Source organism: Episyrphus balteatus, chromosome 1 (assembly GCF_945859705.1).
Source record: "Episyrphus balteatus chromosome 1, idEpiBalt1.1, whole genome shotgun sequence".
NCBI classification, from domain to species: domain Eukaryota; kingdom Metazoa; phylum Arthropoda; class Insecta; order Diptera; family Syrphidae; genus Episyrphus; species Episyrphus balteatus.
This window is the reverse complement of record NC_079134.1, coordinates 69,907,226-69,923,223: the sequence shown is the minus strand read 5'-3', so window position 1 is coordinate 69,923,223 and position 15,998 is coordinate 69,907,226. Positions and strand designations below refer to the sequence as shown.

At 31.5% G+C, this 15,998-nt stretch overlaps 1 protein-coding gene across 3 annotated transcripts in view; it reads right to left on the bottom strand.

The window, feature by feature from the left end:
* Positions 1-5,500: 5,500 nt before the first annotated feature.
* Positions 5,501-15,998, bottom strand: part of LOC129905186 (zinc finger-containing ubiquitin peptidase 1-like) — a 126,652-nt gene continuing 116,154 nt past the window's right edge. For 2 of the 3 annotated variants that reach the window (XM_055980598.1, XM_055980602.1), the window contains one exon: positions 5,501-14,592. In XM_055980598.1, coding sequence (XP_055836573.1) covers positions 14,548-14,592 — 45 coding nt within the window. In that variant the 3' untranslated portion in view covers positions 5,501-14,547. The remainder of the gene's footprint in view (positions 14,593-15,998) is intronic. The other variant, XR_008770557.1, reaches the window with a different exon arrangement.

The following is a 15,998-nucleotide window of genomic DNA, read 5'->3' as shown; positions in this document are numbered from 1 at the left end:
TTCCCAGTTGAAATGATGGTTGTCTTTGTGCTCCGGTTTTTAAATGTCACCTTGAGGTTTTTATTTTTGCAGAATCTGCTGATTTCCGCGATGTTAGCGGAAAAACAGAAGATTGGTGGCATTCCTGTTGTCTTGGTGGTTGTGATTGGAGGCGTTGGCTGGGCGGCAGTTGTACTTGCTGTTGCTGGTTGTTTAGCTGTTGGCAGAGTTGGGTAATCGAATCGTTAATTACATTACACGTAATTACAGGGTAGTTGCATTGTAATCGAATTACTTTCCCATTACAATGGAAATGTAATTCGAAATGCAATTACAATTAAATTACCGTGTAATTTTATTGTAATTACATTATGAAATTACAAAAGTAATTGCATTGTAATTAAATATTTTGGAATTTGAAAGTAATTATATTGTAATTGAAACTCTGAAATTAATTTCTAAATTAAATTAAACATTTTATTTTATTCAAACGAAACAAAATCATTCAATAAATCAATTAATATTAGCTGTGTTTTATTATTCAAATGATCCAGATCAGATCATTTCATTTGTTAGCTTTACAATAACAAAGAAAGATCATGCTTTTTTTTGTAAGGGAAATGAAAACAATATGATTTGATCTGGATCACGAAAATAATAAAACACAGCTATTATCATATTACACGAAAAGTTACAATAAAATTACGGGTAATTTATTATTGCTTTAAGCAAAACAACAAAACTTGCCACATGCAACACATGAAATTTGCCAAATGCAACTTGCCACATGAAACTTGCCACATGCAACTTGTCACATACGGCTATATCTCGGAATTTTGAAAAAAATGAAAAAAAATTTTTTGATGCCCAAAGGTAGCGGGGACTCTAACCTACATTTGGGTACAACTCCCATCCCTGTAGGTCCACGCGTTCTCAAACCGGGAGAACTTAAAAGTAAAAAAAAAATAAGCCCGATTCTGAAAAAATAGGCATGATCTGGCGGTTTAACATGGAAGATGATATTTTAAAAATCTAACAATGTTCAAAGCGTAGGCCCATGACACAAGCTATCATTTGGCATCGCTCCCAAAAATTGCTCTCAAGCGGTTTAGCTTCGCGGAGCATTCAAAGATTCGGGGATTTTTCGAAAAAAAATTTTACGCCAACTTTCAAACGCAATTTTCTCGGAATTTTGAAAAAAAATCAAAAACCGAATTATAACACTATACCGGGTAGCGGAGAATATAACCTTTCATATGGCAGTACCCCCATGTCTCTAGGTCAAAGCGTTCAGCTCCCAGAAGCTTTTTCGCGCCCCCAACTTCCAACGGCTATATCTCGGAATTTTGAAAAAAATGAATACAAAATTTTTGATGCCCGAATGTAGGTTAGAGTCCCCGGGGACTCTAACCTACATTTCGGTACAACTCCCATCCCTGTAGGCCCACCCTTTACATGTGGCATAGTTTTTCTTTGAAATGTTGAAGGTTTAGATTTTGGTTTTATTTTGTTTTTAAAATATAATTACTTTACAATTACAATTTTAATTACAATGTAATTACTTTTGTAATTTCATCTGTTTAATTACAATAAAATTACACGGTAATTCTGTCCTGGCTGGGGAGATTCACCATCAATTTCCGAACTGGAAGCAGAATCACAAGTATCCTCTTCTTCGCTGGCTGGTTCATCTTGGCTGGTTTGCACTTCATCGTTGGCGTGTGTCGATGAGCTTTCTTCACTTTCGGTTTCCATTTCATCTTCGGCTTTGTCTTCTTTGTTCTTCTGCAATTGATCATCCCTTGTGATAAAACTTAATAGGGTTTTATTGATTCGCGATCCGTGTTCAGGACCCAGGTCGTTGATGATCCTCTTAATTAGTTCTTCCAGGGCAATAAACGCACTTTCAAGATTAAAAGGCTCACCCATTTTTAATTGCTGCTAATTGTTTTTACTTTAATTATTATATGGCACCACTTAGTTTAATACTCGTACGATATTTTCATGCGCACATTAATTAAGGGTTGGCTTAGGTAGCTTAACTCTGCTAATAATTTCGGGTTTTATTACCACAGGGTAATAAAACTTTTGAAAATCGTCGCAGGTAAAACCCTTCGCTGGTAGATTTGGTGGTTGTTTTTGTTAAGTGTTTAAAACTATCCGCTGCACGTCTATCTGCTTTGAATGTCTGTTTGAAACTGAAACGATTAATGGAGCTTTCCATTGTACGGTATATCAAATTTTTGCATGTTTTTTGGTGTTTGAAATAGATTTTAAGCGCCGTAACAGTTTTTAGATCGATTTGAACACTTAGAAATAATTTTATATTATGCCTTCTATGTAATGAAGCCTCCACAAGTCGCAATTTAACAAATATAGTTACCATAAATTAGATACATATGTTTCGTAACGTATACGACATTAAGTCCACCACGTTTAAGAGTTTATTTTTACTTAAAACTTGATGAAAAGTTTGGCTAGGTGAATATCGATTTAGGAGTTAAGATCGCAAACACTTGTTAACTCTTGATAAAGAGTTTTCTGCCTCTAAAGAAGTTTTTCATTGCAATAAATCCCATCTATTACTCTTTTTCCTAACTATAAAAAGTTACCATTTTTCATGGAATGCCCCTAATAAAGCTTCTCAATATTACAGTCGCATTAGTATTTTCTTCTCCTTGATTGTTGTCTTCGTTTTTATCTTGACTTTCATTACTAATGGGAAGAAACCAATCACCTTCTTCCGTCATTCTTTTGCACTTATTATGTCGTTTTCTATTGACTTTTGAGATTTGTGTGTAAAATTCTCAGATTTTCCACTGCAAATAGAATATGAAATCTAGTTTTGTAATTGTGTGGGAAATCTGTGCGTATAAAAAAAAATAAAACAACAACAAATGTTCAGACAAATGTCAAACAGCGGAGTGTGTGTGAATGCGCGTGTGTTTGTATGCGTGAATCTTGATAAAAATCCAGAATCAGATTCTTGAATCTCAGATTCATTTTTTTGTCATTTTTTTTGAATCTCAAGACGCAAATAGATCATGAAATCTGATATTTGTCCACTATTTCCCCTCTTCACCCCCCCTTTCAGCTGTCAAATTCACAAATCTCATTCTGAGATTCGTCAATAGAAAACGACATTATATAATGTTACGCAACGGTTACCGTTTTGCACAACTGACCGGCTTTTTTAATCGTAATCTATTCAAACATGGAAAAATCTCTTTAAGCTGCCCAAGACTGCGTTCTTCAACCTTTCGAGGTTTCTTTAGTTTAGTTAAAAAAACGATTCTTCGCTCGACTTTCTCCAATTGCATTAGGAACGTTGGGAGTAAACAACCCATTTCTCAATGGATAACCAGAATCACCAATAACACTGGTCAACAAGGTTTTAATAAGAACGCGTAGGATCGGCAGGCCCTCCGATAGTATGATTCGCGTTCAGCACATCAAAAACCTATAGAAAAGTATGTTTTGGTTCTTGTGGCAAAAAAAGTTCAATTTTGTTGACCAATTGGAAATGGGCGCCACTCTTCGTCGTTGAATTTCATGGACGAACCCAAGTGTTGCCATAAAATATCCTGCATATCATTGTCTGAGTTGAATAACAATAAGGCTGAGATGTGGTTTTATTTTAATATTCTCAAACTTGCCTAATCACAGTTTGAGAATCTTCAAAAATATTTAAAATCCTTATAACTACAAAGTTCTAGAATACCCAAACCAACTTTTACCAACGTTTAGTTAAAAACAGTTTAATATAAATAACTGGACATCCGGGTCTGAACACCCCGAGGACAACCTAGTCAGCAGACTTTAAATTAAGTTTATCCATGTATAATATTTATTTATATTTTATACCTTAGTCATTGTATAAGGTTAGGCCCCCTCTGTGCCAACAAAATTTTGTATCTATCAATGAATCTTAGACATAAGTTAATTTTAAGTCAATTGTAAATAACAAGTTCAATAAAAACAAAATTGAAAAAAAAAGTTTAATATAAACAAAATCTTCATTAAATGCAATTAAAAAAATGTAAATAAAATGTACGAATGGGTCGTATGTACTGGCTCTTGGATTTCAAATTATATACCTTCATCTTAGATAACTTTTGGAAGTTAAATCTTTTTTAAGTTTAAATTTAACTAAAAATTATGTCATTTTCCCAAAAAAACGGCGGCTCAAATTAGTATGGAAATTATAATCACCGCGACGCCAATTGCATAATAAAAGAATAAACGGAGCCGAGCTCGTACCCGAGATAAAATTTATTTTCTTAAGAAATCCGACTTTTTTATTAGGTAATTTTTTTCATATTATCCCAGTTTTGTACCCTTTCAGAATACAAAAACTTAAATAATATAATTACCTAATAAAAAAGTCGGATTTCTTAAGAAAATAAAATTTATCTCGGTTATTTATGGAATATTCTCAACAATGTTATACCATTTTGAAAAGAGAATTGAACCCACCAACTTTTAAGGTAACTTGCCGAAACATCGTAGCGCATTTTTTTTACACTACGGTTCATTGAATTAGAGTCATGTAAATTTTTTTAGTACTAAGTTCGGTAAAAAATTAATATTTGCTTTAAAACTGATGCAGCTGAGTTAAAATTTTTGAATGCATTTGGTAGCAGGGTTATTCAAGGTTCCGTAACAAAAGAAAAAAATGAGAAAAATTAAGATTTGTAGTCACGGCACATGAAAAACCGTCACAGGGTGACCATTTTTTCGACTTTTTTTCAAATGCCCATAACTCCCAAAATATATGGCTGCGATTTTTTTATTATTTTTCTGATAACTGTCACCACCTACCCTATCTACCGTTTTCGTTTCGACGTTAACTTTTGGGGCACCCTGTATGTGGAAGCCACCGCTGCGCTGTAGTAAATGACGTTAACACGCACACATAGATAGATTCACGACATTCACCACACTTCCAACTCTCACACATATGTAGATAGATTCACGACATTCACTACAACTCGCAGCTTGTAGGCAAACGTCATTTGACCGCTCAGTTTCCAGTCTTGTATAGTTTGTCGATGGCTTGGACTCACTTCGGAGGCGATTCGGACCCAGTTCGGACTCGGTTGCTTGAAGGGTCTGTCACCTTTTTTTTTCTTTCATCTGACAGATGAAAGAAAAAAAAAAGATGGCTGCCTAAGTTTTTGACAGCTACTGCATTGAAATTGTTGTTGTTAAAAAATTTGTCTTGTTGCTTTTGACTTTGCCAAATTAAACGTCAAAAACTTATTCCTCCATTTTGTAAAATGGCGATTTTAATTCATACCTTCATTTCTATACCATGCCATTCCTGTACTTCTTATTCAATGGACGGATTTAAAAGTTGAAAGTTGGGCTACTTCTTCCTTGGCATCTCTCTGATCCGTTGCTTATGGGTCGGTTCTCATAAGAACGTGTGTATTTTACCGAGCTGTTAGTTAAATCCGACGACGTAACAGATGCGACGGATTCTATGGGTTTTTATTTATTTTATTAAAACAGTTTTAACTTTATTTATTGGAAAAGATTTATTCAAATATAGTTAATTCAAATGCAGCAGTGCAATCGGCTAAGGTGGAAGTTGATTGTTGATGATAATCAAAAACGACACTTTTTAGATCAGTGCCAATCCGGTTTTCAGAAAGCAAAAGTTGAAAAAATTATTAGCAGCATAAAGGTGGTGGCAAAAAGAAAGAATAAATCGTATATGAGAGGGGAACAATAAATTGAACACAAACAAACTGGGGAAAAGGGGGTGGGTGGGCGAAAAGTGGGGTGAGTGTCAAAAATCGAGTTTTTTTTTACAATTTTTGTCAAAAGTAGACCTCCTATCGAAAAAAGTTAAATGCAAAAGTTGTAGATAGTATAAATGTCTACAACCTTTTCGCAAACCATTTTCTTATATAACCTCAAAAATATTGAAACAAATGCAAAAATACGATTTTTATTTTTATATTTTACAAAAATGGTTGGATTTTAACAAAACTTGGTTAAAAATTTCTTTGTTATGTTTTCTATCTATTTCAAGTATTTTATGAGCAAAAAGTAAATTTTTGAATTTTTGACGAACTTAATTTGAAAAAATAGCTTATTTTTCAATAAAAAAAAGTTACCGAAAACATTTTTGATTTTAGAAATGTTTGGAATGCAATTATTTAGATTAAAACTATTTATTAAAGATTGTGTGGAAAAACTATACTTTTGTTTTAGAAAATATTGAAAAAATAGAAAAAAAAAACAAAAAAAAGTTTTTTAAGATTGATTTTTCCGTAAATGACAGTAATATTGGCTGGAAATAATTTTCCATAGAAACCAAATTATATTTTCCTAATGGCATTTGACCTTCTTTATTGGAATTAAGCATTAGAATAGCTCTAACGATCATAGTTTTTGAGATATTGATTTTTGAACGTCCAAAATACTATTTTTGTGATGTTTTAGCATGGTAATATGGCAAAAACGTGATGTGATAGAATTGTTCTGACTTCAGATTCGATCAGCGAATCTTTTTTGACTTTTTGACTAGTGAAATCGAACAGGGCAGAAAAAATGGAATGCCTTGTTGGATTTCAATGGTCAAAAAATTTGTTTTAATAGAAATCAATGTATATACACTTAGGAACAAAAAAACGGAATCAAACTTTTGCTTTCTGTAAAATCGATAATTGACCAGGATGCAATTGACATACATGAATGTTAATGCTACCATTAAAAAGCTTGAAACAAAAACTTTAAGTCCATGCTAAGAAGTTAAAAATGCGTTCACTTTGAAAAGATCCAATCAAGGAAAAAAAGACTGAAATTGAAACAGAGAGTATATCGAAAATTTAACACTTAAACCAAATGAAGTGGACTTTATTGTCTCAATATTTTGTATTGCCCCCTCTAGCTCTAATTACAGCTTCTAAACGATTTTTCATGGACCTGATGAGTTTCTTGACTATCTCCTGCGGTATTCCTTCCCATTCTTCTTCCAGTTCAGTTCACTAATGGTTTCTGGAGCTGGATTTCTGGCTCTTACTCTTCTCTTAAGCTCGTCCCACAAATGCTCGATTGGGTTTAAGTCTGGGCTTACTGCTGGCCAGTCCATCGTAGCAATACCGACTTCCCTAAGGAATTCGGTCATTGATCGCGCAGTGTGGCATCGAGCGTTATCGTGCATTAGCATGAAATCCTGGCCAATATTTTGACGATAAGGAACCACATGATCTCTCAGAATATCGGAGATGTACCGATCCGCTGTTAAACTTCCTCCTCTGCCACCACCAGGAACAAAAACCAGCTCACTCTTTCCTTCAATTGAAATGCCTGCCCATATCATACAAGATCCTCCCCCGTAAGCCACGGTTTCGGCAAAACAGCATTGTGCAAAGCGCTTGCCAGGTCGTCTGTATACTCGGCATCTCCGATCGCTTCCATGAAGACATATTCTGCACTCATCCGAGAACATAACTCGCCTCCATTCCTCAAGTTCCCAATTGATGTGTGCGTGAGCAAATCGTAGTCGAGCTTGCCGGTGATTAGCAGTTAATTTAGGTCCCGTGGCAGGACGCTTTGGGGTAAGATTTCCTTCTTGAAGACGTCTCCTTATTGTCCATGCACTAACGACTCTTTCTCTTACCCGTCTGAGCTGTTCTTGGATGTTAACGCCTGTCAAATGACGATTTCGGAGAGAAGTCATTAGTATAAATCTATCATCTCTGTCACTAGTGCAGCGGAGGATCGCACAAACTCTCCAGTTTCTCTGAACCTTCTGTATACCCTCGATACGCAAGATTGGCTAAGATGAAGCTATTGGGCCACCGCACGTTGGTTAATTCCTTGTCGTAGTAGTGCGACAACTGCTGCAACTTCTACAGCCGTGGTATTCATTTTGTTTCAAAAAAAATGGATGCTCAATAAATTCAAATGTGTTACAATTGGCTTTTAAAAGTAATAACGATAAACAAACAAAAAATGGCCGCGTATATGCGTATTAATGCTTACTGCTCTTAGCTACTTAAACAAGTATAATTTGTATTTTTTGTAATTATGACAGATAATGCTAATACTATCGTATGCATTTTTAACTTCTTAGCATGGACTTAAAGTTTTTGTTTCAAGCTTTTTAATGGTACCATTAACGTTCATTTATGTTAACTGCATCCTGGTCAATTATCGATTTTGCAGAAAGCAAAAGTTTGATTCCGTTTTTTTGCTCGTGGTTGTGGTTAAAGAAAACGTAAGATGATGAAATTTAAAGTACACTGAACGAAAAATAGGTAATATTTTCTAAACTGGTTGCGATAGAAACTTTTTCTATTCGGTTTCAGAACAGTCAAAAGTGCACCTACCAGCCATTTCAGGCTTATCCATTTTCTACCGGACACCCTGTATGTACATTAGGGCGTTCGTTATTTTTGAATCAAGTTCCTAAGTGGAAAAACTGTTTCTAAATAAAAAAAAAAAATGCCCTAATTTTTTCAGATTTTTATTTTGACGCTAGATGGCGCCCTAAGAAGGTTAAAGTTTTTTCTTAAATGAAAAAGGTAAATGTTTTGATTTCTATAAAAAAAAAAACTTTTTGACTAGTGAAATCGAACAGGGCAGAATAAATGGAATGCCTTGTTGGATTTCAATGGTCAAAATTTTTTTTTAATAGAAATCAATGTATATATATTAGGGTGGGTCAAAAAAATCGAAATTATTTTTTTTGATTTGGTACTCCGAAAAATCGATTGCTAGACACCTCTAGAATATACACACCAAATATGAGCTCTTTATATTAAGGGGAAGGTCCTCCGCTTTGCAATTTTCCATTTTTACATCAAGCTTCTACTAAAAAAAAATAATTTTTTTATTAATTGACTTTTTAGCAAATTTCTTTTCAGAATCTTGTAGGAAATTGAACGCTCTACAAAAAAGGCCTTATACACTTTTTTCGTTTATCTAACCGTTGAATAGATATTTGAGGTCCAAAAATCGAAAAAATCTTTAAAAATTCGTTTTTTGTTCTTAATTTTGTAACAAATTGAAAAATTATAAAAATCAAACGCGCAATACATATTCTTGTTGGAAATTGATTGCTCCACAAAAAAGGTCTTGTTAACTTTTTTCATTAATCTAACCAATCTAAAGATTCGAGGTCAAAGTTAAAAAAAAATATAAAAACATTTTATATTTTAAAAAAATTTCCAGTTCACTGAAACTTCATTATTTTCAAATTAGCACGATATATTCTTGTAGGGGCTTAAACGTTCTACAAAAAATTTTTTGGAATCAAATTGATTGCTTTAACGGTTTAGAAGATATTCGTATCCAAACCAATGCCCACTGATTTCAATAGTTATCTTATGACCCGTATGCATTGCGATTTGGATACGAATATCTTCTAAACGGTTAAAGCAATCAATTTGATGCTGAGAAATTGTTTGTAGAACGTTTAAACCCCTACAAGAATCCGTGTTGCTAAATTGAAAATAATGAATTTTCAGTGAACTGGAAAATTTTTAAAAATATAAAATGTTTTTATATTTTTTTTTAACTTTGACCTTGAATATCTTTAGAATGGTTAGATTAATGAAAAAAGTTATTAAGACCTTTTTTGTGGAGCAATCAATTTCCAACAAGAATATGTCTTGCGCGTTTGATTTTTATAATTTTTCAATTTGTTACAAAATTAAGAACAAAAAACGAATTTTTAAAGATTTTTTCGATTTTTGGACCTCAAATATCTATTCAACGGTTAGATAAACGAAAAAAGTGTATAAGGCTTTTTTTGTAGAGCGTTCAATTTCCTACAAGAATCTGAAAAGAAATTTGCTAAAAAGTCAATTAATAAAAAAAATATTTTTTTTTAGTAGAAGCTTGATGTAAAAATGGAAAATTGCAAAGCGGAGGACCTTCCCCTTAATATAAAGAGCTCATATTTGGTGTGTATATTCTAGAGGTGTCTAGCAATCGATTTTTCGGAGTACCAAATCAAAAAAAAGAATTTCGATTTTTTTGACCCACCCTAATATATATATAACAGGGTGTCCGGTAGAAAATCGATAAGCCGGAAATGGCTGAAACCGAATAGAAAAAGTTTCTATCGCAACCAGTTTAGAAAATATTACCTATTTTTCGTTCAGTGTACTTTAAATTTCATCATCTTACGTTTTCTTTAACCACAACCACGAATGAATGAATTTTATAAATTTTTTATTTTTATAATTTTCTACAATAATTGGCTCACTACACACGAAGTTAAGAGTTTTTTTTCTTTTAAAAAAAATTTTGAAATTTGTTTTTCAATGCAAAATGTGAAAAAAAAATTTTTATGAAAATTTTCAAACACCTGTGGTATAAAAAAAATGCATAGGAACGTAGGTGGCCAACTTTTTTAAAAATATGCGCTTCCAAAGAGGATTGCAGAATGGTAAAAGTTTTTATCAAATCTAGAGTTACTAAGAAGTTATTGGTACCAAAGTGCTAAAAAATCCTATTAATTTAATAAATTATTTTGACTGTAAAATCTTAAGTTTTTCACATTGCTGCCATAAATGCATGGATTCCATCAATTTTTTTAATCAGTCATATTTTACAATAATTCTTCTTACACATAACTATTAAAAAAGTGTTATAACCGTTGAAAAATGGCTATAAAAAAATAATTTAACTTTTTTTTTAATGCAAAGTAGAAGTAGTAGAAGTAGTAGTAGAAGTAGAGTAGTTTTTTCTTAAATGAAAAAGGTAAATGTTGGCTTATAAGGCAACTTTCTTAATTATGGCCTTACAGTAAAATTTTTTGATGAGGATCTTATCTACATCAAACACCGTTTTCAAAAAGGTAAAAACTATTTTTCTAAGACAAGGGGTTAAGTCAGGACATAAATGTCGTTTTGGGTTTTATTTTATTTTTCATGCTACTCATATGCTTGTTTAAATAAAACATGCTTGCTTTAATAAACGCAAAAAAGACATGTATGCCCTAACTAAACCCTTTGTCCTAGAAAAATGGTTTATACCTTTTTTAAAAAGGTCGTTTAATGTAGACAAGATCCTCATCAAAAAAATTTACCTTAAGGCCATAATTAAAAAAATGGCCATATAAGCCAACATTTACCTTTTTCAATTAAGAAAAAACTTTAACCCTCTTGGGGCGATATCTAATGTCAAAATAAAAATCTGAAAATGTTAGGGGATTTTTTTTTTATTATTTAGAAACAGTTTTTCCACTTAGGAACTTGATATTCGAAAAAAACCTAAATAACGAACGCCCTAATACATATATATATGCATTGATTTCTATTAAAAAAACTTTTTGACCTTGAAATCGAATAATATATATATATATATCTAAATATAAGGGTTTTTTGTGCGCTGCTTGCATGGTTTTTACATCAGAAAAATATAGTACAGGTAAAATAGTACATAAATCAAGAAATTAAAAAAAAAATTGTTACTTGATTGAAAACAAGGGTGTTTGTTTTTTGACTTCAACAGGTAAAATATAACCGAAACCCATGGGAAAAACATGCTACACTTAGGAAATTCGGGATGAAGGTTTAAGATAAAGCAGGGACAAAGGATCCATAAGGTTCTTATTATTATTTTTGGTGAAAGGGTGTTTTTTTGATGGGTTAAGTTGTGTGTGAGGAAGGTATCATAACAGCTGACTTGAATTGTATTAATTTTTAAAACTTGGTGTAAATGTTTTGGTTGGTATAAGAATCAAGAATCTAAAAAGTGTACAAAATTATCTTGAGTGAAAGGGTGTTTTTTTTTAAGAAATGATGAAATTCGGAATTAGTACCACAAAAACTAGGAAAAAATGGTTACACCAATGAAATTTGGTTAAAAATGTTTCATTTATAACAGAAACCAAGAACCCGAACAGTCTATACAAATATTTTAGGTTAAAGGGTGTTTTTTGGGAAATTCATTAAATATGTTTTCTTTCCAATGGAAACTACGAATAATGTAAGGTGTTTTTTTTAGAAGTAAAGAAAATATGGGTATATTTGAAAAAGTGTGTAATACTAGAGTAATATTTGTGGTATCCTATTGAAAATTAGCAATTATGTTACTTTTAAGATAAAAAAGTGTGTTTTTTTTTGAGGTCACCCTAATGAAATTTGATAAAAACATTGATTTTGGGATAGAAAGCAAGAATAAAGAGTTTTTATAAAAAAAATTTTGGTGAAAGGGTGTTTTTTTCGAGGAGACAGTTAAATCTGCACCAATTGCAGATTTTACTGTCTCTTCGAAAGAAACACCCTTTCACCAAATTTTTTTTATAAAAACTCTTTATTCTTGCTTTCTATCCCAAAATCAATGTTCTTACCAAATTTCATTAGGGTGACCCATCTTTTTTGTTTTCACTCAAAAAAACACTCTTTTCACTCTTTAGATTCTTGTTCCTTATCTTAAAAGTAACATAATTGCTAAATTTCAATAGGGTACCACAAATATTACTCTAGTATTACATACTTTTTTAAATATACCCATATTTTCTTTACTTCTAAAAAAAACACCCTTTCACATAAAAAAAATTTATAGACTTACATTGTTCGTAATTTCCATTGGAAAGAGAAAATATTTTAATGAATTTCGTAAGGGTACCATTTTTACCATTGATTTTATCGGAATTAACGTGGATTTTTCCCTATTTCCCAAAAAAACACCCTTTAACCTAAAATATTTGTATAGACTTTTTGGGTTCTTGGTTTCTGTTATAAATGAAACATTTTTAACCAAATTTCATTGGTGTAACCATTTTTTCCTATTTTTTGTGGTACTAATTCCGAATTTCATCATTTCTTAAAATAAAACACCCTTTCACTCAAGATAATTTTGTACACTTTTTAGATTCTTAGTTCTTATACCAAAAAAAAAATTTACACCAAGTTTTAAAAATTAATACAATTTAAGTAAGCTGTTATGATACCTTCCTCACACACAACTTAACCCATCAAAAAAACACCCTTTCACCAAAAATATTTATAAGAACTTTATGAATCCTTTGTCCCTGCTTTATCTAAAACCTTCATCCCGAATTTCCTAAGTGTAGCATGTTTTTCCCATGGGTTTTGGTTATATTTTACCTGTTGAAGTCAAAAAACAAGCACCCTTGTTTTCAATCGGCTATAACTTTTTTTTAGAGCAATTGTATTGACTTTATTTTTATGTCATTAGAATCAGCATAAAAAAATACCTTGAAAACATGTGTCATATGATGATATTCGACAAACAATTTTTTTCAGTATATTTTTGACCTTCACCCCCTCCCTCTTGTCCGCGAAAAAACACCCTTCCACCCAACTTGTTTTTATAGACTTTTTAGGTGCTTGGTTCTTATCCCAAAAGCAAACTTTTTGCCAAGTTTCATGAGTGTAACAAATTTTTTTTCTTTTAAATGCCTATTTTACCTGTATTAAGTGTTTTGGACGTTCAAAATTCAATATCTCAAAAACTTTGCACGTAAGAGCTATTCTAATGCTAGATTACAATTAAGAAGGTCAAAGGCCATTAGGAAAGTATAGTTTGGTTTCTATGGAAAATTATTTCTCGCCAAAATGACTGTCATTTATGGAAAAATCAATCTTAAAAATCTTCTTTTTTTTCTATTTTTCTCAAAATTTTCTAAAACAAAAGTATAGTTTTTCCACGTGGTTTTAATAAAATAATTGCATTTCAAACTTTTGAAAAAATAAAAATTTGTTCGCTAACTTTTTTGATTGAAAAATAGGCTATTTTTTCAAATTAAATTCGTCAAAAATTAACTTTTTTCTCAAAATACACTTGAAATAGATAGAAAACATAAAGTAATTTTTAAACAAGTTTTGTTAAAATCCAACCATTTTTTTTAAATAAAAATAAAAAAATCGTATTTTTGCTTTTTTCCAATATTTTTCAGGTTATATAAAAAAATGGTTCGAGTAAAAGTTGTAGACATTTATACTATCGACAACTTTTGCATTTAACTTTTTTCGATATTCGATTTCCCCCAATTTGTTTGTGGGAAATTTATTTTTCTCCTTTCATATACCATTTATTCTAAATTTTCCAGCCACCCATATGCTGCTAATAATTTTTTTATTTTTCGAAAATTATTGGCACTGGTCTATTTTGTCCCATGTGTGGTTACTATTAAAACGGTTATTCCTATTCAGGTGTCATTTTCATAATGTAAGGAATTTTAACTTTTACCGTTTACTGCAGAATAGTCTTAAAATTAAATAACACTTTGGTTAAACTTAATAAAAATAATAACTGATTCAAAATTTCATTCAATGAGCGCTTTACACAACGCGAAGAATATTTGATAATCAAAAAACGATGGTAATAAAAGCGACTATCATATCACCTTATCCGATTCCACCTCAGGATAAAAAATTAAAAACATTTGTTTCCAACAAAACCTGGATATTATTGAACTAAAATCCAATTAAGCTCTGCACAAGAAAAAGAAGTAATAAAATTGATACTGAAGTAAGCAATTAATTTTCAACATCTTAAATTGGTTGTTGATCGAATTATTACTTTTATGCTTGATAGCTTTTTCTCTGGCATTTTTATTAAAATTAGCACTAGTCAACAATCGGGAGGAATGCGATGGGATCTCAGAACTTTACTAGCCTGCAAAAATAAAGAAAAATACAAATTACAAAATTTGATATCAAAAAGGGTATTAATTTATTGTCTGAATTTCTTGTTCCTCAAGAATTTTATAAAGGTACATATATAGATATATGTACATTAACGTGGTCCTTAAATTGTTTTTTTTGGGAGCGGTACGATTGATCGCAAACTAAAATCTCTTATAACGAAATCTCGCATTTTTGCAAAAATCACGCAACATAAAATTTCGCATTTTAAATATCTCACATAACAAAATCACGCATTTTCAAAATCCTGCAAACTAAAATCTCGCTTTTTTTTGAAAATCTCGCTAGAACATTAGATTCTTGCTGTATCAAAATCTTGCATTGAATAAGAATTCGTTTTTGAGCGTTAGGTACCTTAAATTTAAATTGCTTTTTTGTCAGTAAAGTGCGTTGGCAGCCACATTAAATGAACAGGGAAGGTCGAATACGAGAAATTTACATGCATTAAGTCCTTTTGAGTCCAACATCTCCAGTTGACTCTGAAGACTATAAAGAACCGAAATAGGTGCCTGACAGATAACAAATCTTCAAAACAAAACAAAAAAACAGAAGAGAGAGGATCTAGGCTATGCTAGTAATATCATGCAGGCTTATAATCTGGTATTGAAATAAAATATTTATTAATTCGCACGCGCGAACTTTGTTTAATTTTGACCTCGAATATCTTTCGAATGGTTAGATTAATAAAAAAAGTTATTAAGACCTTTTTTGTGGAACAATCTGTTTCCTACAAGAATATGTCATGCGCACTTGATTATTATAATTTTTCAATTTGTTACAAAATTAAGAACAAAAAACGAATTTTTAAAGATTTTCTCGATTTTTGGACCTCAAATATCTACTAAACGGTTAGATAATTCAAAAAAGAGTATTTAACCTTTTTTGTAGAGCGTTCAATTTTCTACAAGAATATGTAAAAAAAATTGGCTAAAAATCCAACTAATAAAAAAAATATTTTTTTTAGTAGAAGCTTGATGTAAAAATGGAAAATTGAAAAGCGGAGGACCTTCCCATTAAGATAAAGAGCTCATATTTGGTGAGTATATTCTAGAGGTCTCTAGCAATCGAGTTTTTGAAGTACCAAATCAAAAAAACGAATTCCCATTTTTTTTACCCACCCTAATCTACATGTGCAATTTTTAGATTTTAGTTTTTTTTCATCCTTCGTTAAAAGTTTGAAAATTTCGAGTTGAAAATTTTAAGTTTGAGTTGAAAATTTTGAGAAGTTAGCGGACGAAAATAAAAAAATTATTTTTGTATAAAGTCCAAATTGATGTTAATTAAATGCTAATTAGTTGCGCAAAAAATAATTTTGTACCTGTACTGAGTCATTTTTTATTTCAACTTAAAATTTCAGAAGTGCACTTCCGGTTTGAC